The sequence below is a fragment of the Leishmania martiniquensis genome, chromosome 23 (genome assembly GCF_017916325.1).
Source record: "Leishmania martiniquensis isolate LSCM1 chromosome 23, whole genome shotgun sequence".
NCBI lineage: Eukaryota > Euglenozoa > Kinetoplastea > Trypanosomatida > Trypanosomatidae > Leishmania > Leishmania martiniquensis.
The window spans coordinates 548446-570018 of NC_090158.1; the positions used below are offsets into that span (position 1 = coordinate 548446).

General features: G+C 56.8%; 8 protein-coding genes across 8 annotated transcripts; all 8 read left to right on the top strand.

Moving 5' to 3' along the window:
• Positions 1 to 4883: 4883 nt before the first annotated feature.
• On the top strand, positions 4884 to 5255 carry LSCM1_06128 (uncharacterized protein; the record flags this gene model as incomplete). Its single annotated transcript, XM_067323560.1, has 1 exon — positions 4884 to 5255. One exon carries the CDS (start codon positions 4884 to 4886, stop codon positions 5253 to 5255), a length of 372 nt encoding a protein of 123 aa, XP_067178665.1.
• A 291-nt stretch (positions 5256 to 5546) lies between these two features.
• On the top strand, positions 5547 to 7079 carry LSCM1_06129 (uncharacterized protein; the record flags this gene model as incomplete). Its single annotated transcript, XM_067323561.1, has 1 exon — positions 5547 to 7079. One exon carries the CDS (start codon positions 5547 to 5549, stop codon positions 7077 to 7079), a length of 1533 nt encoding a protein of 510 aa, XP_067178666.1.
• An 895-nt stretch (positions 7080 to 7974) lies between these two features.
• LSCM1_06130 (uncharacterized protein) lies at positions 7975 to 9300 on the top strand (the record flags this gene model as incomplete). Its single annotated transcript, XM_067323562.1, has 1 exon — positions 7975 to 9300. One exon carries the CDS (start codon positions 7975 to 7977, stop codon positions 9298 to 9300), a length of 1326 nt encoding a protein of 441 aa, XP_067178667.1.
• A 380-nt stretch (positions 9301 to 9680) lies between these two features.
• LSCM1_06131 (uncharacterized protein) lies at positions 9681 to 10046 on the top strand (the record flags this gene model as incomplete). The annotated part of the gene is made up of 1 exon (XM_067323563.1): positions 9681 to 10046. One exon carries the CDS (start codon positions 9681 to 9683, stop codon positions 10044 to 10046), a length of 366 nt encoding a protein of 121 aa, XP_067178668.1.
• Positions 10047 to 10667: 621 nt separating this feature from the next.
• On the top strand, positions 10668 to 12260 carry LSCM1_06132 (uncharacterized protein; the record flags this gene model as incomplete). The annotated part of the gene is made up of 1 exon (XM_067323564.1): positions 10668 to 12260. The coding sequence occupies one exon, from the start codon at positions 10668 to 10670 to the stop codon at positions 12258 to 12260; it is 1593 nt and encodes a 530-aa protein (XP_067178669.1).
• A 1997-nt stretch (positions 12261 to 14257) lies between these two features.
• Positions 14258 to 15727, top strand: LSCM1_06133 (uncharacterized protein; the record flags this gene model as incomplete). Its single annotated transcript, XM_067323565.1, has 1 exon — positions 14258 to 15727. One exon carries the CDS (start codon positions 14258 to 14260, stop codon positions 15725 to 15727), a length of 1470 nt encoding a protein of 489 aa, XP_067178670.1.
• Positions 15728 to 16719: 992 nt separating this feature from the next.
• On the top strand, positions 16720 to 17682 carry LSCM1_06134 (uncharacterized protein; the record flags this gene model as incomplete). The annotated part of the gene is made up of 1 exon (XM_067323566.1): positions 16720 to 17682. One exon carries the CDS (start codon positions 16720 to 16722, stop codon positions 17680 to 17682), a length of 963 nt encoding a protein of 320 aa, XP_067178671.1.
• A 1486-nt stretch (positions 17683 to 19168) lies between these two features.
• LSCM1_06135 (uncharacterized protein) lies at positions 19169 to 20824 on the top strand (the record flags this gene model as incomplete). Its single annotated transcript, XM_067323567.1, has 1 exon — positions 19169 to 20824. One exon carries the CDS (start codon positions 19169 to 19171, stop codon positions 20822 to 20824), a length of 1656 nt encoding a protein of 551 aa, XP_067178672.1.
• Positions 20825 to 21573: the final 749 nt, after the last annotated feature.

A 21573-nucleotide genomic window follows, 5' to 3' on the forward strand; every position in this document is an offset into this window, starting at 1 on the left:
CTGGAACCCGCCCCATTGCCTCCCCCTTTGGCTTTGACAGCTTTAACGCGTAAAGATCCTCGTGGCATCGGCGCCGCCCAGTCTCACCCACCGGATTGTTTCGCCGTGCTCCTTCGAAAACTGCTATTTTTGAGGGGAAAAAGCCCCCACACGACGCATCGCGGGCAAACCCCCCACCCTCAGCATTTTAGGGTTTCGCAAAGCCCGCGACCCCGCAGGGACAATCCGCAGACCCCAGAACAGCGGAGCCATACCGCCACCCCCCCCTTTTTCTAGCGAGGGGAAAGCCGCCACAGCCCCCACCCACCCGACAAATTCCCGAGCCCCGAAAGAGCCGCCCCCACAACCCGGGCCGCGCGAATCCCAAAACCAGAACCCAGCCCACCCGCGCCCGAACAAGCCTAGCGAAGCAAAGGCCACAGAAAGCGCCTGGCTTTTCCACTTACATTTACGGCCACCGCCGCCCCTTTTCTCTAGGCAAAGCCGCCGGAAAAAGCCGCCTTGCCATCGCACAAGCCAAACCAACCGACCACACCAAGCAGAGCCCACGGCCATCTTTCGGCGGCCCCCTTACCTTTTCCTGCCCGACCATCACGGTAAAACAGAAAGTGGAAACAAGGCTCCCCGCACAAAAGCACCCCACGCCCCACGCTTGAGGAAAGACGAGGCCAAGGCCAAGATCATCCTGAAACACCCTTACCCGCCCCAGCACAGATCCCCTGACCTGAAAGAAAATCGAAAATCCCACCACCTTCGATAATATAGGTGGCCGATTTCTTGTTTTCGCTCCGGCTATCTTGTCACGGTTTCGTCGCCCTGCTTGACCGGCATCAACCTCTTTCCACACAAACGCGCCGGCTGCTTATGGGAGACAGGTGGGGCGAGGCTGGTGGCGATCCTGGTGATCGGGAAGCCCCCCCTACCCTGCGAATTGGTTAGCGCTAAAAAGGCACTGAACTTAGCTGAAACCACCAGCGGAAATATTATTTACGCCCCCCAAACGCATAAAAACGGCCCCCTTCTCTCCCATAGTGCTGTTTTGTGTGCCTTTTTGAAGAGGCACAAAACGCTTTTTAGCGGCGCCAAAGTCATCCTTCCCGAAATCTTCTTGTAAAGGCAAAAAAAACCAATAACATTATTTTTTTAGGGTTCAGGACTTTAGGAAAACCACTTTGCGGCGCATTAAAGGCCAGGAAGTTGGCGGCTTCTAAGAATATCGGCCCATGTTTCGCCCATCCGCGCAAAATCCACCCGCTTCTCGCTGTGCACGAAATCCTTTTAGACCTAAAAAGTTGCCCTGGCGGGCCCCATGGAATCAGTCACATGCCTTTATAAGGGCACCACTTTGGGACGACAGGCGGGCTTTTTTTGAACCGCCAGGGAAATTACCGGGAAAAAAACCTTTGAAGCCGGCCGGGCCCCACGCGCGCTCTTATGAAAAAGATTTTTCTCTTGAAGCGGGCAAAAGAAAGGTGGGCATGCCCAATATCCGACTCTGGCGGGGTTCGCTGCCGGCAAATCTTGGGGGGCGTTTGTTCGGCGGGCGGCCGTTAGGTTGGTACCGGTGGCGGGGCGTATAGTGGCCCGGGGCGGCTTTGGTCGCAGGGTGGGGGGCCCTGCGGCCTATCGTACGCCTGCCCTGCGGCTTTCGAGAAACCGGCCCCCAGCAGACCCGGCGACAAGCCGGCCCCCGCCCCCAAACACACACACACATGCACAAGCGCCGGGGCCCCTTTTTTCACCGCCACCCGAACGCCCGAAAAAAAATGCCGATACGTAGATCCGCTTTCCTTCTACATGAAACAGCTTTTTCGAGAAAACGCGGCACGAGGCAGCTGCCCCCTTTACATTTTTATGCTAAGCTCTGCGACTTTTTGCTAGTACTCTACAAAAAGGGAAAGTCTCGACAAGAATCGGCGCGGGGTAAGAATTACTCTTTTGATGCGCGCCAAGCGCTCACCGGCGGCATGGCTTCTAGCCTGGGGCTTGCTCCGCACTTTGGGCGCTGGTCCCCGCTGCTCTCAAAAGATTTTCCGGGGATCTGTATACCATTTTGCCGCTTTTGGGCTTGCTTCGTCTCTTCCGCCGCGCCGCTTTCCGGGTTATCGCCCTGTGCGCGGGGCTTCCCCCAAACGCCGCCTTTATTTTTTCGGATTCTTTTGCGGCCTTTCAAGGCCAGCCCGGCAAGCCTGGTCTGATAGCTTGATTTGGGTCCAAATGTTTGCGAGAGGTTTTGCCGGCTTGCGCACCACCGCCGCCGGCAAGGTCTTTTGTTTCAAAAGTACCTCTACGTGAATTTCTTCGCAGAGTTCACGTCCCTAAAATCTGGCGATCTTGCGGGCGGCGCCGCGCGTGTAGCCCGGCCTTCCCCGGCGTTTGCGGGGACACCACTTGTGGAAAAGGACGCCGCAGCCCCAGGCCGGGGCTTTTGAACCGGCGAGAAAGAGCCCGGGAAAGGTGGCCGTGTTTACCGACAGATCGCACCCATAGGGCTGTAGTTGTTTGGACTTGAATTCTATTGGCTTGGTTGCTTCCTGCCGCCGGGGGGCCTCTTTAAAGCCCTCTTGGTGGGCACGGCCGGGCCGAACCAGGGGTCACCAAAAGACTTTTGTGCAAAGGACAAGACACCAACCCAATTAACGCCAAAGGGAAGTCCAAGCTAATCAGCGATAATGGCGCCAACTAAACATTTTAGCTTCCAAAAAGATCTTTTACCCTTGCTTGGTGTATCGGTCTTTGCGTCCGCGCCTCGGCCGCTTATTTACTTGCTAGGGCACAACCTTGGCGCCTTTAGCAATTAAAAATGTTCAGGGATGAAAAATCAAGAAAGGATTTCAACGAGAGCCATGTGCTTTTTTTTGTGGCCCGCGTTCATATGTGGTTTGTGAAAGCTTCATCAAAGCGCATGCAATGATCGATTTCTTTAGCAGTAGAAATGCCACCCAGGAGCGTAAGTAATACGACCGAAAAAAAAGATGGGAGAAAAATTTCTGCAACGCTGTAGTGGGCAACTGTTCTTCTGTATTTGGCTCGCTTTGTGGGGCCGCTGGCTTCTGTCTGTTCGCCTGTTTTCAAGTGCGCTATGGTGCCCTATCGCTTTTGGACTTCGTCGTGGTGGTGGTGGTGGGGCTGTTTCCTTGCCGCCGGATCGCCTCATGTAAGGCCCGCGGCGCCCAAGGGGTTGGCGGCCTTCTGGCAGAGAAGGCCGCCCTATGACGCTGAAAAAAGGTTCGGGAGAGAGAGAGGGGGGAACACAAAACCTATCCAATAGACTTGCAAGGCTCCACAAATATTAAAGGTTTCTATTTTGCTGGGCATCGTCCGCTTTCCAACGGGCCAGCGGCCCTTCTTGCCTTACGAAACCCCGGCTGACCGCCGTATTCCTAAACCCTAAACTGAAACATGGCGAAAATCTATGGGCTTGTTGTGCGGCTCTTCTAGGTTAGAAAGGCTCCACTCTTTGTTAAAAGGTGCTAAATCTATCTGCCTGCAACTATCTAAAAGGGTGCTTCGGGGAAGTGAGGGTGGTGGCTTTGAGGGGGCCAACCCTCAATTTTTTTTTCAGTGCATCATCACGAATTGCCTCAACAGCAAAAATGCGCCTTTTCACCGTATAAGTGACACGCATGCCTTTTCAAAATCCGAGGCTTAGGAACCTTCCTATTTCTGCCGTGTGCCGACCTGCCCCTCTTCGGTAGTATAGGCGGGCAAAAACGTCGTGGGGATGCCGGCGCGGTGCATCTCTACGGATGCCGGCGGCCAGGCCCCGCAGTGGCGGACGCGCTTGTGCCGCCCGTATGGTGGGCGGGGTGTCGGCGTGACTCGGGCGCCTCTCACCCGGCCCGCGCGCTGCCTACTGCGGTGGGCAGGCTGAGCCGCCCCAGAGGGATGCACGGGTGGGGCCACTGGTGATGCCTGCGGGCGAGGGTTGGGTGCGGGGGCCGCGCTCAGACGACTGGCTCGGCGCATTGCTGTAGGGCGTGCCTACGGCTGCCTCGCAGAAGGCGTGGGTGGTGGCTGCAATAGGTGGCGTGCGATGAGGTTTAGCTCACTCAGCATGGCGGGGCGGCTGAGTGGAGGAGAATGAAGGGGCGTGAGACGCGACTTTGGCGCAGCGCAGGGGGCGCCACTTTTCTAGCGCGCGGAGGTCGCTGTGATCGTTGGATGGCCTCGGGGAGAGGGGAAGGAGGTGTGAGGGAGAGCGCTCGCGCAAAGAAGTGAAGGAGTTGAAGTTCCGTGCGTGTGGTTAAAATTGACCTGGTTGTGATATAATGGAATACTGGGCAATATCAAAGTAGCTGGTAGCATGTTTAACAGTATTTCTGGCTCCCAAATGTAGGTTTAAGTGTTCCGCTTATGAGCGTTGCAGTTGCTTCAGGTTGCGACGGCTGCCTCAGTTGATGCAGAGCACTGTTGTTTGCAGAATAGCGCGAATGGAGCGGAGGCACTCGAGGGTGGTGCGCAAAGCTGGTTGTAGAGCAGAGTCAGATGTTTCTAGGGCAGCTAATCTGTCGCCTTTGAAGTCTAGGATCTCCGATCAATAGGCCTTTTAGGCATTTCCTGACACGAAATCGACAATCCTTACTGGCGTTTTGGCCGGGCTTGAGAAGATAGTGCTGTGTCATCTCTCATAAAGAGGAAAAGTAAAAGGAAATTCGCTAGGAAGAGCTTTATGTGGCACACTTGATGTCGCTGCGTTGAGGGCACTTTGTGGTGTTATAATTAGACCGGGGTGTTTGCGTTCATAAGTGCGATAACCACTGGTGACGAAGTAGCGATGTGCAGTTTTGATGTTTGTGTATGGCATAGAAATACGCTTCACCTCTCTTACGTACGTCTCACTCTGCTCTCGTTGATTTCACTTGCCAGTGCCACCAAAAAAAATGGGAAGCCCGTACGAGTATCAGCCAGAGGTGAAGTGGTACCACATACTCTGGGATATGCGGAACAAGGAATTCAGGAACTGGTATCTCAGGAAAAGGTACCGTGACATGCGTATTGCGTACAAGTACGAGAGCCACATTTTGTACCAAAAGGCAGGGATAGGCTTTCTAATAGCAGCTGTGTTTATGTCGATTTGCAGCTCTGATCTGGCAGTTGCGGTGTTCCGGTGGCCGACGGAGGACCCGAATGAGCTGTTGAAGAGCCAGGTGTGGCAAAAATATCGCAACCAGGTAAGTGAGCGCAAGGAGTATGCAGACAAGCTTCTTCAAGAATCCAACTATATTCACAAGAAGAACAACCCTGGCGAGTAAGCTAATTCGACAGTTTTCAAACAAATGATCTTACGAAAGTATCGCACGAGGGGTGCTTCGCCTCCCGAAGGCGAAAAAGAAAGCGTCCAGAAAGCTACCAGTACAGCCTTTCTTCCTTTGGAGCTTTCTGCGCAATAAGGTGGGTGTGAAGCGAGAATGCGCTTTATAAAGGTGCAATGGAAACACTAAGGTCGGGAAAGCAGCTGATTCCCGGCGCTACGAGGGCCCTCGGTTACTTCTGCTTGCCACTCTCTTCCCCCAGCTCTGAATTTCTTCTTTGTTTCAGCAGCAATGTCTGTCTCGCGATTCCGCCACTCCACAGGGCACATAGCAAAGCCTCAGCTGCAGCTTCTTAATGTGACATCTTCGACTGCCTTATGGGACGGCAGCAACACCATTGCATGCAACGACCGATTCGTTGCAGTGCCTTGGCAGACATTTGGCGGGGCCGCAGTTTTCCGGCATGGCGCCTCTGGACGACTTGCAGCAAACCCACCCATTGTGCTGGGTCAAGAAGGCCCGATCATCGATCTCAAGTTCAACCCTTTCGATAACCGGAAGCTTTTTACAGCCAGCGAAGACGGCAGCGTTTTCGGATGGGACATTACTGCAGATGGACTGCAATCCAACGTATCCTCGCCGCTAGTTGAGCTGAGGGGGCACAAAAAAAAGTGCGGCATCATCTCATTTCACCCCAGTGCAGATGGTGTTTTGGCTTCGGCAGGTGTTGACCGTGCCATCAACGTGTGGGATGTAGAGAGAGGTACCGCTGTCAACACTATCGGCAATCTTTCCGACTACGCAACTGGGCTGGAGTGGAATCTAGAGGGGTCTCTTTTTTGCATAACGTGCCGTGACAAAACGTTACGAACAATTGACCCTCGCACCTGCACAGTGGTGTCGTCCGTGGAAAGCCACGCTAGTGCCCGTTCACAGCGCTGCGTCTGGTGCAAGAGGAAGGACAAAATTATTACACTCGGCTGCAACAAAAACCAGCAGCGTGAGGTGAGGGTTTGGGATATACGGAAAATGGAAAGGGGCTACTCCGTTGTCGACCTCGACCAGTCAAGTGCTGGATTCTTACCAATCTACGACGAGGACATAAACCTGCTAATGGTCGGCAGCAAGGGTGAGAACAACGTGAAGTGTTTCGAGTTGGTGGGTGAAGGCCTCGCCTTCAGCTACGAGGTGAGCACGCACGATTCTATTAAAGGACTGTGCACCATGCCGAAGTGGTCCTTAGATGTCAAAAGATGCGAATTCGACCGTCTGTACCAGCTGACCTATAACAGTCTTTTGACAATTGAGATGTTGCTTCCCAGAAAGCAAGCATCTGCAGAGTTCCAACGAGATGTGTTCCCTTCTACTTTTTCCGACCACTCTGCAATATCTGCAGATGAGTTCTTTAGTGGCACTAATGCAGAACCCCGCGAGTACGACTTGTCTGGCTTGTTCGATGGCCTCCCACCGCGCCTGATAAGAGAAAGCAAGCCCTCTTCACAGAAGACAACCGTCGAGGCGCAAACAACCCAGCGACTTGCAGGGGTGCCCAAGCCCGAGGCCGGCAAGGGGCTCGAGTACTCAAACATCTTTCTTCCGGCGTCCTCCGAAGGCACTGCGGCACAGAGCGGTGACAAGAAAGTTGTATACACGGATCCATCTGCAGACATGACACAAAAAGAGATTTCCGCTAAAAAGAAGTCCCTCCGCGAGCTGTCGGAAAAGATGCGCGTTTGCCACCAGGAGATTGCAGCTCTTCGACAAGCACTTCAAGAAAAAGAGGCAGAAATGCTGCAACTGCTAGAGGATATTCAAGCGGTATAATATGGTGCACAGTTTAAAGTCAGGGTTACATAATGTATCCATAGCGTTTGGTTTGCTTCCTTCAGTCTATCGTATGCGTCTTTGCTAGAGAGGAAAAATATGCAAGAAGTTTTACACAGCATCGATGTATGCATGTCTCTTCACCTTTTCATCAGAATTCTTCCTGATGACGGGTGACGCCCTCCGTGCCTGCGTGGTATCCCGAGGGTGCCGCGCCCCACTCAGTGCGGGGAAGCCAAGCAGCCCCCCTGCCCCTGCGGTGTGCCGAGCCCTCCGCAGGTGGTGGCAGGGTTGAGCACCCACGTCGTGGGGATGCCGGCGCGGTGCATCTCTACGGATGCCGGCGGCCAGGCCCCGCAGTGGCGGACGCGCTTGTGCCGCCCGTATGGTGGGCGGGGTGTCGGCGTGACTCGGGCGCCTCTCACCCGGCCCGCGCGCTGCCTACTGCGGTGGGCAGGCTGAGCCGCCCCAGAGGGATGCACGGGTGGGGCCACTGGTGATGCCTGCGGGCGAGGGTTGGGTGCGGGGGCCGCGCTCAGACGACTGGCTCGGCGCATTGCTGTAGGGCGTGCCTACGGCTGCCTCGCAGAAGGCGTGGGTGGTGGCTGCAATAGGTGGCGTGTGATGAGGTTTAGCTCACTCAGCATGGCGGAGCGAATACGTCCGCAAGCAGAAGTGAGGGAGGACTGATGTTACCCTCTCGTGGAGCTTTTGGGAAGCTCTTCGAGGAGGAAAAAATCTAGGAGCTGTGCTCTGGCCGGTTTCTCTCCTCTACCGAAGCCGCTTTGATCTCCCTTGTGTGTTCTTTTTTCTTGAAATCGCTGCGCAATGTAGGGTTGAAACCGCTGTTAGTGTTCAGCTACCAAGTAAGTGGCCCTCGATAGATGCCGACAAGATGAAGCAGTTGTTGAGCCCTAGGACAGCCCGACACGCGCGTCTTTTCCGGCTTGCAAATAGCCTAGCGGGTGAGAGAGGAGTACCTCAAAGCGATGGCGAGAGGCTCTCATGGGTGAACTCGCACATAAAGCGAGCACAGGATATGGAGCTGTCGAGGGAGGAGGAAGCGTTGCGCGAGCGAATGATGCCGTTAGAAGTTGGCGATAATGCAGTCATAACCAACAACCAGGCAACACACGGTAATCTTTTCCATTTTCGCGAGTACCCAATGTATCCCGGGGAGTATGTTCCTGCTGGCCACAAGACCCTTTCATCACTAAGGGACGAGCTGCGCAGCGACCTGACTGCTCAATCTCTGAAGGAGGCTTGGATGCGTGTCAGCGGAGGAATGTCCTTCAAATCGATCGACGAATACTACGCTTCTGTGGACGGGTTAGATCAGGAGCAACTGGGCGAAATCGTGTCAGCCTTACTTCCGGATTTGCGCAAATATGAGGCACAGGCGTTGGTGACGAAGGTTCTTGAGTCACTCAGCAAGCCTGCTGATACACCCTCGCGTCAGCTGAGCAGGACGATCACTGCAGACGCAGTTGGTCTAGATAACGCACCTGGCCACTACACGAATTTCCTCGAATGGATGGGCCGCATGACTGAGACCAAGGCGTTCAAAACAGAGCACGCTCTTTTTGAGTTTAGTCGTCGGAAGTTCAATCGCGAAGATGTGCGTGTAATGTTTGAAAACTACAACTTGATGAGCAAGGCAACCCTCGACGCCGACAGCTCTGATAGCTACAGTCACTTCTACACGGTACTTCGCGACTTTTCGCGGAAGGTCGCCGGCGAAGATACAAGACATCAGATAGGTGTGCGCATCGACCCAGCCGAGGTCGATCCCGAAACAGGTATTGCCGTTGGCCACGGTCGCGCAGATGGACAGAAGTACATGTTCACCGCTCTGATTCGGGAGAACTGCGACCACAACGGCTCCGTCACTCTTCTCGGAAAGCCGCTTTCTGTTGCATTCAATGACAAGTCCTGGCTAATGGAAATGGTGTTGATGCCATTCGACGAGGCAAAGCTAGATTTCCATGACTTTGACGTCAACATCATTTCCGAGGGTAAGGCGATGCCTTCTTTAGCAAATGAGATCGCCGCCTTCGCTTGCAGGATGGCGGTGGCCAATGCCATAACGAAGCTTCTTCCGCTAGCACGCATTCCCTTGAAAAAGTCTGGTTTGCTCTCTGTGGATCGCCGAAGGGAGCCAGGCCAGTTTCCAGGTTATGTGGACGGAAAGAAAAACAAGAGGAAGTTCGCGAAGCGTTAGGGTCGATAGGGGCTGGTTAGTTGTAGTTCCGGCGAAAACAATAGCAAAGCAAGCATACACAAATGATGTGGAGTGTTTCACGCAGAGTTCTACTGCCTCTCGTTCTGCCGCGGAGGCGGGGTATCTGAGAGCGGTGCCTCCACGTCATTCCAGAGCCTCAGTGGTGGAGGTGCTCCAGCACGCCATTGGGCAGCTACATGCTGCGCTCCCTTTATCCTCGCTTTTCTCATCTGATTCCTCTTCCTTATTTCTTGCGCGAACCAACACCGCCACCACGCCTTTCGTGGTGGCATGGAGGTGAGTGAGAGCGCCGCTGCTGCGCTAGAAGCTCGTTTCTACTGCACGCCTGTGGGTGTCTGTACGGACGCCTGATAAGCGCGATGATCCTTCTCATGCTACTGGCCGCGCTGTTGTGGGGGGTGACGAACCCACTGCTAAAATACTACAGCCGCGGAATGGCGAACGGCGGGTCTGCAAAAGATGACGCACTCTTTCTTGTGCGGCGGCCAAAGTACCTGGTGACACAGGTTGTGAACTTGAGCGGCTCCGTCGTGTTCTTCTACTCGCTGCGAGAGGTTGATGTATCAGTTGGTTCGATTGTAGTGAACTCACTTGCATTTGTGATCACCGTGCTGATGAGTGTGTTTGTTCTGCGCGAGGGCATGCTGTGCGCGCGGATCGCTGTGGGGTGCATTTTGGTGATGGTAGGGACTGCATTGTGCACTTACTCTTCGGGCACGAGCTGAGGGTGCCCCAGTGGGGCTGTCTATGCACTATGCCCGGATTTCGTGGCTGTGGACTGCAGTGCCTATGCGTACTTCTTTTTGGTGGGAATGCTTGCATGGACAGTTAGTCGCAAGCGACTAGCAAGCGGTGCCTCTGAGAGGGTGTGCGTGCGCCCGCGTATTATGGAATTTGCAGCGTTGTGGCCTTGCAGCAAGCAGCTTTGGATTCGGCCCTTCGTGAGGCGGGCGTGATTGCAGGTGCTTGGGTGGCTGCTGCGGTGCAGGTGCATACCGTGTGCAGCAAGGTAGGCTGTGAGCGACGCCGGCGTGCTGCGCCCCTCCGCTGCCTTCGCTTCCCGCGTCGGTGCGCAGCTTGATATGTCACGCATGCCTCCCTCTCAGCTGTCCATGCATTAATGCCCCCTCCACTTCTGCTTTCTCGTTTTCTTTACTGTCATCTCCCCTTGTACTCTCTGCAGCCACTCTCCCTTCCTTCTCTTCCACCTGCTTGCATTTCCTGTCCGTTCAACACGCGCTCCGCGAAAAGACGCGAGGCCTCTTTCGTATCCTCCTCTCTAGGAATCTTTTTTCCCCCTTTGGCCCTCGGCACTCACCCTCACAACTGCACCTGCAGGTTGCAGAATGCGGCAGGTGCTGATCATACTGCTGCTGGCCGCGCTGCTGCCCTGCGTGCCGGTGCTTGCTGCTGCCGCGCCAGGCATGAAGCTCGTGATGGTTCAGGTGCTGCATCGGCATGGCGCCCGCATGGCTGAACCGAGCTACAACAAGACTCAGATCTGCGGTGACACCCCGTGCGGGCATCTCACGTGGCCTGGGATTGAGATGCTTGGCAAGACAGGCGCGTTTCTGCGGAACCGCTACAACAGGGACAGCTCCGTCGTGTCTGAGCCCATGTTCCCGTCCGAAGACTACGACTTGGATGTTGCATACAGCCGGTCGACCGATGTCCTCCGGACGCTGCAGAGCGCTGAGTCGTTCCTTCGCGGCTTCTTTCCAGAGCTGAAGTCCCTGTACCCTGCCATTCACACGGTGCGGGAGGAGGATGACTACCTTCTGTACACGAACTACGTACCGCAATTCCAGTTTTACTGGAGCCTGGATATGGCAGTTGTGCGCGCTGTTTGTAACCCCGTTGTAGACAGGAACTTCCCCGACTTCAACACACTGACAGCGATTGCTCGAGAGGTGTACAGTGAAGAGTACTGCAGCAATTTTACGCGGCGGACTGATTGCGCCTTCGCTTTGTTTGACATTGCTGCTGCCAAGGAGCCTATCGGAGAGCTGGACAGTTACCCCATGTTGAAGGCGAACCTGCGCGGACTGAGCCAGGTAGCCCGGGAACACTTTGCGAGACAGTACGTATACAACCGCAGCGACGCCCGGTGCTTCCAGCAAGGAAGCTCTGGGCAGCCGATTCTGCAGGAGTTCGTGCAGAACATCGACGCGGCGGTGTCGGGCACCAGCAGCTACAAGCTGTACCACTACAGCGCGCACGACACAACGCTGAGTCGGATTGCGTGCTCGCTGCAGGACACGACCGACGATGGGCTGCTACCGCCCTTTGCGCAGACGCTCGTCCTGGAGCTGATGCAGAGCCTGTCAGACTCGTCTTACCACGTGCGCGTGCTGCGCGGGCACCCCGGGCAGAATCCTGCATCTGGCTTCGTGTTCACATGGGAGTCGGACTGGCAGCTGAAGTGCATGGACGCGTCTGGACAAATGTACAGCGCGCATGGAAACAGGTGTGAAGTGGCTGATTTCGTGCGGTTTGTGCAATGGAGTGCTGCTCCGGCGACGTCGATGGGATACTGCTATCTGGACGAGAAATACCGGAAGCTGCGCAACTGTCCAGAGGGCGGGATCGAGGTCGGTGAGGCGTGGCAGACGCTATCTAGCGGATGCCGGTACTACCGGAAGCGGTGCCCAGCCTACTCGTGCGGCCACGGGTACATGCTGAACAGCGTTTCGCTGCAGTGTGTGTGTGTTAGCCCCTCTTGTCGGCCGACGGCCAGCACGGCCGCCCCCGAGCTGCCGGATGGCAATACCAACGATGCGGCGAGGATCGCACCGGCCAAGGCCTCCGGGGTTAGTGCCGGCGGCGCGGCTGCCACGGCCATGGCAACATTCTGCATGGGAGCTCTTCTCGCTGCTGTGATCACTTCGGTGGTATTTTTCTGCAGCACGCATCGCAAGCGTGAGCTCTCGGAGCTTTGAAGCTTGCAAAGGAAGGCTGGCGGGCACTAACGAAAACGGACAGATCCGTCTTGTGCATTTGTTGACTCTCTTCCACTCTCATGACGGAAGTGGCAAGGCCGTGAGCACTTACCACCATCAGCGAAAAAAGGTGCCTTCTGAGAAGTAAACATAAGCACTCCGAGTGGGCAAGCATAACTTAAACCCTCGAATGATATGGGAACGCGAGGTCCCCCCCTGCCCCTCTTGTCATCACGCTGTGCGCGTGCTCAAGTGCTTTCGTGTCTTCTCTGATAAGTGCGCGAGCTGAGCGCCGCGCCAAAGAGGTGCCAAGTGAGGTGCCTTCCAAAGGCGTGCATTAACGTTCCGAGAGGCGCGCTCTTTTTCTTTGCCCTCCCCCTCCCTTCCCTTTCCTCTGGCCAGTGACCTGGCAGAACAAAGCACAGACGACAGAGAAAGGAGGCCGTCTCTCCTCCCCTCAACATGCACAAACCGCAGCATAGCAACAGTAGAGGCAGCGTGGACTCGTGCGGCCGTTATTCGTTTTTCCTTTCTCTTAAATATGAGGTGCATATCGCCGCGCTCTTCGTTTTTGTTTTCGTTTGGCCCCTTTAGGCTTGAGGCTGCGCCTTTTCTGCCCACGTAGTGATTTCGGTGTATTCTGCTGTGTCATGCGCTCCTTTCCGAAAGGATGCGCCTTGCGGAAAGGAGCGATGTGACATCTTTATCGTTCCGTCCCCCCACGTAGCCGCCCCGCCATGCTGAGTGAGCTAAACCCCATCGCACGCCACCTATTGCAGCCACCACCCACGCCTTCTGCGAGGCAGCCGTAGGCACGCCCTACAGCAATGCGCCGAGCCAGTCGTCTGAGCGCGGCCCCCGCACCCAACCCTCGCCCGCAGGCATCACCAGTGGCCCCACCCGTGCATCCCTCTGGGGCGGCTCAGCCTGCCCACCGCAGTAGGCAGCGCGCGGGCCGGGTGAGAGGCGCCCGAGTCACGCCGACACCCCGCCCACCATACGGGCGGCACAAGCGCGTCCGCCACTGCGGGGCCTGGCCGCCGGCATCCGTAGAGATGCACCGCGCCGGCATCCCCACGACGTGGGTGCTCAACCCTGCCACCACCTGCGGAGGGCTCGGCACACCGCAGGGGCAGGGGGGCTGCTTGGCTTCCCCGCACTGAGTGGGGCGCGGCACCCTCGGGATACCACGCAGGCACGGAGGCGCACCTCTCATGGAGGGCTCCGGTAAGACTTGGAAGCGAAGGGAAGAGCTCATATGTATCGTTGGGCTATTCAGGTCGGGGAACGGAGACTCTGGGGAGTTGCGGTTGCGCAGCGTAAACGCCTTACATATTTTTCCGCTTTTTCGGTTTGCCTGGCGCTTAGGCGGCAAGTGCGCCCTTCTTTTTGTATACTTAATTCTTCTGAGCCTCGACAGAACATAGCGACGGAGCAGGGAGAGAGTGAGAGGGCGGACTTTTCTAGAGACTCATGCGAGCATGTGGACCATGAAAGCGCATGACGCAGAAAGACCCCATATTCTCTAGTATTTCTGCTGGGTGTATCGCTTCGTGAACGGAGTACGAACTTAAAGGTTGTGCACGGAGGATGAATGCGTGGACACTGATCGAAAGCTGAGTAGACGGAAGTGGAAGTCAATGGGCTGTGATTGTCGCCCAAGGATGCTGTTACAGGTCCTATCGTTGTCAGTTCTCTGCGACCGTGGCCGTGTTCGGCCTCTCTGTCCCTGTCTCTCTGTCTTGTCCGGGCTCACACACATGCAGATGTTCGCTGCTTCTTTGGTTCTCGAGCATCTCGCTCTTTTCTCAAAGTTGCGCCAAAAAAAGCAAAAGGACCAATCACATGAAATTTAGTCACAGAACGCTATAGTCACCCCAAAAAATATATATATATATGTATATAACTCAGGTAAGTTCACTGAACCGCGTGTGCTGTGTACGGTCTCTTCCGTCGCATAGGCCATCGCTTTTGGTGTAGCCGCCGTGAGTAGAGGTATGAAGCGGATTGTGGCACCAAAGCGATGGTCGGCCGTAAACCGTGTCGAGCAGCCTCCGCTTATGCCGAAGCAACTCTTGCAAGGCGTATGCGGCGGTCTGCGGTGGCTCGAGTGCAAGAACCTTGCTGAGTTTCTCGCAAAGAGGGCCATTGAGGACGGATTACCGTGCACCAAGGAGCAGCAGAGGGTTCTCAATGCACAACCGCCGTCACCATCTCGCGTCGTGCCTCGCAAAGGACGGCTGCGTAGGAGGAGTCTATGGCGGCCTCCTGGGGGACTTGGCCGACGGACTGGGGGTGGCCTGGAGGCGCGGCGCATGACAGGTGCCAGTGACGCCATCGTCTCGTCCGATGCAGCACTTGCATTGAGCACCCCGTCTGCCTCGGATGCTCTGGTCCCGCTGGAAAAGCAAAAGCGACTCGTCTCGTACGACGTTTTGGACTGTACGTTTGGCTCCGGTTTTCACACTGGTGTGGTGCTTGAGAACGGCCGGCCGTACACACGAGTTGTTGCGATGGATTGCGACCTGGAGGCGATGGCGAGCGCGCGTGAAATCGCCGAGGAGTTTGGTGCTGAGCGGTTTCGCTTCTACACATGTCCCATGTCCGAGGCCAAGGCAATGTTTGGCGAGCGCTCCTTCGACGCCGTAATGATCGACCCTGGTCCGTCGCTCACTCAACTTGAGAACCCCGAGCGGGGCTTTCTTCTCGATGAAGAGAGTGACCACGCACTAGACATGCGCTATGGGCCGACGTACGGGCTCGGGGCGCTGGAGTACCTCAACACAGTGCCGCAGCATGCCCTTTCTGGCGCCCTCGCTTCCTATGAACTTCTGACTCCTCAGCAGTCCATGAAGCTGGCTCGAGCCATTCGACAACGGCGCCCATTCGATGGAGCGCAGCGCGTACTGGAGGTGGTGGAGGAGGCGGGTAACGAGCTTCCTGAAGAGGGGTGGATGACTCAGTGTAGTCGACGGAAGGCTTCGATGTCATGGAACTTCATGACGTCGTTGAGGTGCATCGTGAACCACGAGCGACACGAGCTGAGCGAGGCCCTGCAGAACGCGCTGCTGCTCCTGCGCACTGATGGCCGACTTGTTGTCTTCTCTCGCCTCCAGTGGGAAGAGAAGCTGATCAGCGCCACTATCAGCCAGCACCCGCACGCTTTGCTAAGCTACTCGGAGTCTATTCCTCTTGACGACGTGCAGGAGCACGGCCACTCACGCCACACAAAGATGTGGATTGTGACGCGCACCCAAAGCTCTTCCTACGTACTCAAAAACAGCCAGACACTCACGGAAGAGGCGGTGCACGAAAGCTCGATGCGATGGATGGGCGGTCTCTTCGCTGGTCAAACTTTTGGCTTCCCAGCGAATAATTTCACCTTTGAGAACAGGGATCGGAAGGACTGGGCTGCAGTTCGCAGCAACAAGCGCCCGCCGCCGTTCGACAGCGATGATGACCCGTGATGCTAAGTCACACGAAGTGGAAGGGGAGTGTGGAGGGAGAGGCAGAGATACGAGGTGGGGAGGGGGTGGCGTTCAGGGGAAGGAAGCGGAAAGGCCCCCCTTTACGATTGGGGCTGGGCACCTGCGCACCGTGCTCTTCCTTCTGAAGCGATGCTCCGATTCAATCGCACAGCCTCACCTCACCAGAAGAGCCCTCTACTGACTTGCGTGTGTTTCTCTCCCCCTCTTCCGGCGCGTTCTCGGCCGGATAAACGCGGGCCCAAAACTGTTTGCCGTGGCCATCTTATGCTGCTGTGTCACTCTTGTCTGCGTGCGTGCGCCGTACTCACAGATGAACACAAATGCGCCTATGCGAATGCGATTCGAAAGCAGCACTTCCTCTGCTACCCTCACAGCTGTGCGCACTGTGGGCACCTCTTTTCAGTAACAAGCGTATCGGCTCGATGAAGGCCGCATGCGTGTATGCTTGCTGTAGCAAGGACCAGACGGGGAGGGGTAAGAGCGAGGACTGTGGCAGGGGGACTCTGTCGTCGCACAAACACACATATGCAGCACCTTTTCCCTAGATGTGACGTGTTGCCGACAACTTTTCGCCCATGCGATTCTTTTCGGCCGAACCCGTCTTTTTCTTTCTCTCCGATGCTCCTTCGTCTGCTGTCGTTGATATCACCAACTCGCGCCTGTGGCGTTTCGCATGAGGGAGGCATATGCGCATGTGCGTGCCCGCCTTTGCTTTGGCGTGACGTGCCGGTGTTTTTTTTTTCCTTGTCGTTGTGTTTTCTTAGTGCCGTGCACGGGGAGGGGGAGACCAAGCGATACATCGACGCTCTTTTCATTCAGTTCCTGGGGAAGGGTGCCGAAAACCTTACATCCAGAGCTGCGGGCCGCACATATGGTCCACTGCTGTCGCTTCGCCCCGCTTTTCAGCACGGCTGCTTCTGTCGAAAAGGTCCCCTTTCACCTCTTCTCAGCTGCTATCCCTTTCGTGCACGATGAGGCCGGCGGGGGCGCTTGCATTGTTCATGGAGCGCTGCAGCGCCAGGAATCCTGGTCGTGGCTGCGTGGTTCTCACCGGTGCGGGTTGCAGCACGGAGAGTGGCATCCCCGACTACCGTGGTCCCAACGGCCGGTACCACCGCAATGATTTTGTGCCGCTGACCTTTCAGAATTTTATGCGCGACGATAACGAAAAGAGACGCTATTGGGCGCGCAGCATGCTTGGGTACTCGACCATGCTCGGTGCCTCCTGCAATGCCTCTCACATGGCGCTGCAAGCCTTAGCAAAGTCAGGAGCTGTGACGCACATCCTCACGCAGAATGTTGACGGACTGCACCACCTCGCCACGTACGGCGGCGTCGGCGACGTAAAGGAAGACCACTGCCACAAGTACACGACAAGCAACGCACTACTGACGGAGGTGCATGGCAACATCCATAAGGTCATATGTATCTCCTGTGGCTTTCTGATGCCGCGCGCGCGTCTGCAGTGTAAACTGCAAGAAGAGAATCGTGCTCTGTGTGAGCAGTACGGGGCGAATATGTCCCGCTTTCGACCGGATGGCGACTACAATGCGCCAGCGGAGGCGGTGAATGGGATGAAGCTCGTAATGTGCCCCCAGTGCAACGGTTTCTTGAAACCGCATGTCGTTCTGTTCGGTGAAAACGTCCCGAAGCCGATAGTGGAAACCACGATGGGCGTTGTCCGCGACAAGGCTTCCTGTCTGCTGTGCCTCGGCACCTCCCTGCAGGTGTACAGCGCCTATCGGTACGTTCTGCAGGCAAAGCAATTGGGAATTCAGGTGGCTATTGTCAACGCAGGAGAAACGCGGGCTGACGCCATGGCTGACCTCAAGCTGGACGTGGAGAGCGTCGGAAGTGTGTTGGCAGAGACTGCGCATGAGATGCTTGGCGTTCCAGCTTCTATCTTCTTCCGCGACAAAACGATTCAGCTCTAGCCGATTTCCTCTAGCTGCCATGAAAAGAATGCAGCTCATTTTTTTTCCCCTCTTCGAGGTCTCCCCCAAAACCCACGCGTTTCTGTACACCTCACCGACTTTTCCCTCTCGCCCCCTCTTCCACCGGCTGTCTATCTCGACTGCTGCTGATCTCTCTCTTTTTCTCGCTAGCGCTACCCGCTAGTGTACCCTCCAATGACGGGTGACGCCCTCCGTGCCTGCGTGGTATCCCGAGGGTGCCGCGCCCCACTCAGTGCGGGGAAGCCAAGCAGCCCCCCTGCCCCTGCGGTGTGCCGAGCCCTCCGCAGGTGGTGGCAGGGTTGAGCACCCACGTCGTGGGGATGCCGGCGCGGTGCATCTCTACGGATGCCGGCGGCCAGGCCCCGCAGTGGCGGACGCGCTTGTGCCGCCCGTATGGTGGGCGGGGTGTCGGCGTGACTCGGGCGCCTCTCACCCGGCCCGCGCGCTGCCTACTGCGGTGGGCAGGCTGAGCCGCCCCAGAGGGATGCACGGGTGGGGCCACTGGTGATGCCTGCGGGCGAGGGTTGGGTGCGGGGGCCGCGCTCAGACGACTGGCTCGGCGCATTGCTGTAGGGCGTGCCTACGGCTGCCTCGCAGAAGGCGTGGGTGGTGGCTGCAATAGGTGGCGTGTGATGAGGTTTAGCTCCTCCTGTGTCGCAAAGCAGGCCCGTGGAGGAGAAAGCAAGAACGTCTCTGCAGTGTCGATGCTGCGCACAGCTCTGCTTTGGTATATGAGTGCAGCATTGGACAATGCACGCACATATCATCAGTAGGAAGGGTGGTCACCATGATTGGTCTAAGGAAAGCGGGAAGGCAGATGGCGTCGTGACGAGGAGGGGAGCTCAAGTGAGCGGGCTCTACCCACCACCGGGGGATCGTCGCCGCCTTCCGCCGCTTCCTTCCCTCTCGCTTCTCGAGGTGGCACTCCGCGCGGGGCGGGCGAGTGTAGCGTGGCTCGCCCATGAAGGGAGACTGTCCCAGTGTGCGAGGCTGCGCGGCAGCCCAGCCTTTTTCTTCCGTCTTCTGTGTCGAGGCTGCATGTTGGAGGTACAAGGGACGTTGGTACCCTTGCCTATGTACACACACACACACACACACACTGGTACGACACGCACCCATTCTCTTCAATGGCTGTCACCTCTCTCGTGTTTTCCACCGAATTCCCTTTCCTTCTCTGCTTCTCATGGTGAACCTCACTAACACGCGTAGAGTCCAAACGCCACGCTTCACATTGTCCACTTCCTACATTCTCACCCCGCCATCCTGCGTCGTTAGCCCGCGCACTCGAGATTGCCGCCCAGCTGTGCAGCCGCCTCCCTTCCGACCCTCCCTGGTGCCCGTGCTGCTGAAAGCGACGTTAAAGGAGTACACCCGCGCACGTTATTACTGTGTTCCTCGCGCTTCCCCTTCGAGGCACTCCTTCTCCTCTAATTGCCGCCTTTCCCTGAACGGAAAGCAGGATACAATGAACGGGCAGCAACCGGTGATTGTGGTGAATCAGCGCGTGGAGCGCGAGTCTGGCCGAAAGGCGCAGATGAACAACATCGAGGCAGCCAAGACAGTCGCCAGTCTCATCAGCAGCACGCTGGGCCCGTGCGCCATGCTAAAGATGATCATAGACCCTATGGGCGGCACTGTGCTGACGAACGATGGCAACTGCATTCTGCGCGAAATTGACGTAGTGCACCCCGCGGCGAAGCACATGCTGGAGCTAGCCCGCGCTCAGGATGAGGAGGTAGGTGACGGGACGACCTCAGTGATTATCCTGACGGGCGAGATTCTCAGCCTGGCGCAGCCGCTGCTAGAGCGAAACATCCACCCCCTCAAGATTGTGAAAGGCTTCACCCAAGCGCTGTCGGACGCGCTGGCGGCGGTGGAGAAGATTGCCACCTCGATTAACCCCGACGACAAGGAACAGCTCGAGAATGTGGTGCGTGCCTGCCTGGGCACCAAGTTCAACTCCCGCGAGGAGGAGCTGATGTGCCGCATGGCCGTCGAGGCCACGCTGCGTGTGGTGCAAGTGAACCCGATCACTGGCATCAAGGACATCGACATCAAGCGTTACGCCAAGGTGGAGAAGATCCCCGGCGGCTCCATCACGGACAGTGTTGTACTTGATGGAGTCATGTTCAACAAGGACCACATTCACTCGAAGATGCGCCGCATGATCGAGAGCCCGCGCATCCTCTTGCTGGACTGCCCCCTTGAGTACAAGAAGCCGGAGACGACGATCAACGTCGAGCTGACCAAGGACACCGACTGGGAGGCCCTGCTAAAGCAGGAGGAGGACTACGTCCGCTCGATCTGCAACGTGATTATCTCCTTCAAGCCGGACGTAGTGATCACAGAGAAAGGCGCCTCAGATTTGGCGGCTCACTTCCTGTACAAGGCTGGCATCACCTGTATCCGCCGCCTGCGCAAGACGGACAACAACCGCATAGCCCGTGCCACCGGCGCCACTATCGTTAGCCGTGTGGAGGAGCTGACGCCGGAGCACATTGGCCGGGCCGGTCTCTTTGAAATCAAGAAGATTGGCGATGAGTACTTCACCTTCATCACTGGATGCCCTGGCGGCTCTGCGTGCAGTATCCTGCTTCGTGGCGCCAGCAAGGACACGCTGAATGAGATGGAGCGCAACCTGCACGATGCCATGTGCGTGGCACGCAACATCATCCTTGAACCACGCATCGTCTACGGCGCGGCCTCGTGCGAAATGTCCGTCTCCTCCACCCTCATGGCGAAGGCTAAGTCCATTGGCGGGGTCGAGCAGGCGGCTTACCAGGCGGTGGCGATGGCGCTTGAGGTGGTGCCGCGCATCCTGACGAGCAACTGCGGCGCGAACGTGATTCGTGTGGTCACAGATCTTCGAGCACGCCACGCAAGCCCAGAGGGATGGTATTGGGGCATTGACGGCCACAGCGGGCATATTGTTGATGTGCGCTGCATCAAGATCATCGAGCCAGCGGCGGTGAAGATTCAGGCACTGAAGACTGCAATCGAGGCGGCATCCATGATTCTGCGCGTCGACGACGTCGTGTCCGGCACCAAGCTTCGCGAGGAGAAGCCGAGCGCAAAGCCGTCTCAGCAGGAGGAGGACCCCGAGGGCGCCGCAGATCCGTGAAAACGGGAGCCCCTCGGTGAAAAGGGAAGGCGAAAACGCCAAGAGAGGCGCGGTGAGATGAGTATAGGTACCGCGAGGGGGGCGCTGATCTGTCTCCCCTCCTCTCATTTCTCTCTCTCCGTGCGCGTACCTTCCAGACGCGTGGGCGCCTCCTGATTGGAAGCGCTGCGAGGCCGAGCGGATCATGCGTGCTGATGCCTCGGACACTCTTTTGTGATTGCGTGCCGTGTTGCAGGTCAAGCGAGCAAAGGAGGGGAAAGGATAGGGACACCGGACAGGCGGCGAAGCGGAGAGGGGTGATAGACAAGTTGCAAGCGAAAGAAGGGGGCGGGGCGTACCCTGCACACGCGGTGCGCGCGCGAATGCATCGCGCTGCCGCCTCCGACCTCTGCGCAAGCCACAGGCGACACATAAAGGAAAGAAACACAGTAGAAGAAAGGAGAAACGGCGGAGGGCCTGGGCACCACGCATCCACCGACCCTTCCTCTGCCCCTCCCTTTCGGGGCTACCTGTCCAATCACTCACCCACACGACTGCTGCCGACTACGGGACAGAGGAAACGAAGGCCAGTGGTATATCTGCGTAGAGGTGTTTTGTCTGTCGACTGGGTCTCGCTCACGTGCAACCCTTTCCACCAAATAATATACCTGAGAGCCTATCAATAGAAGCATGCACATAAGCCTGCGCACTGAGGGCAATGATTGCATCAGCAGTGTGTAGCCGCTCGGATCATTGCTTCTCTTTACCTG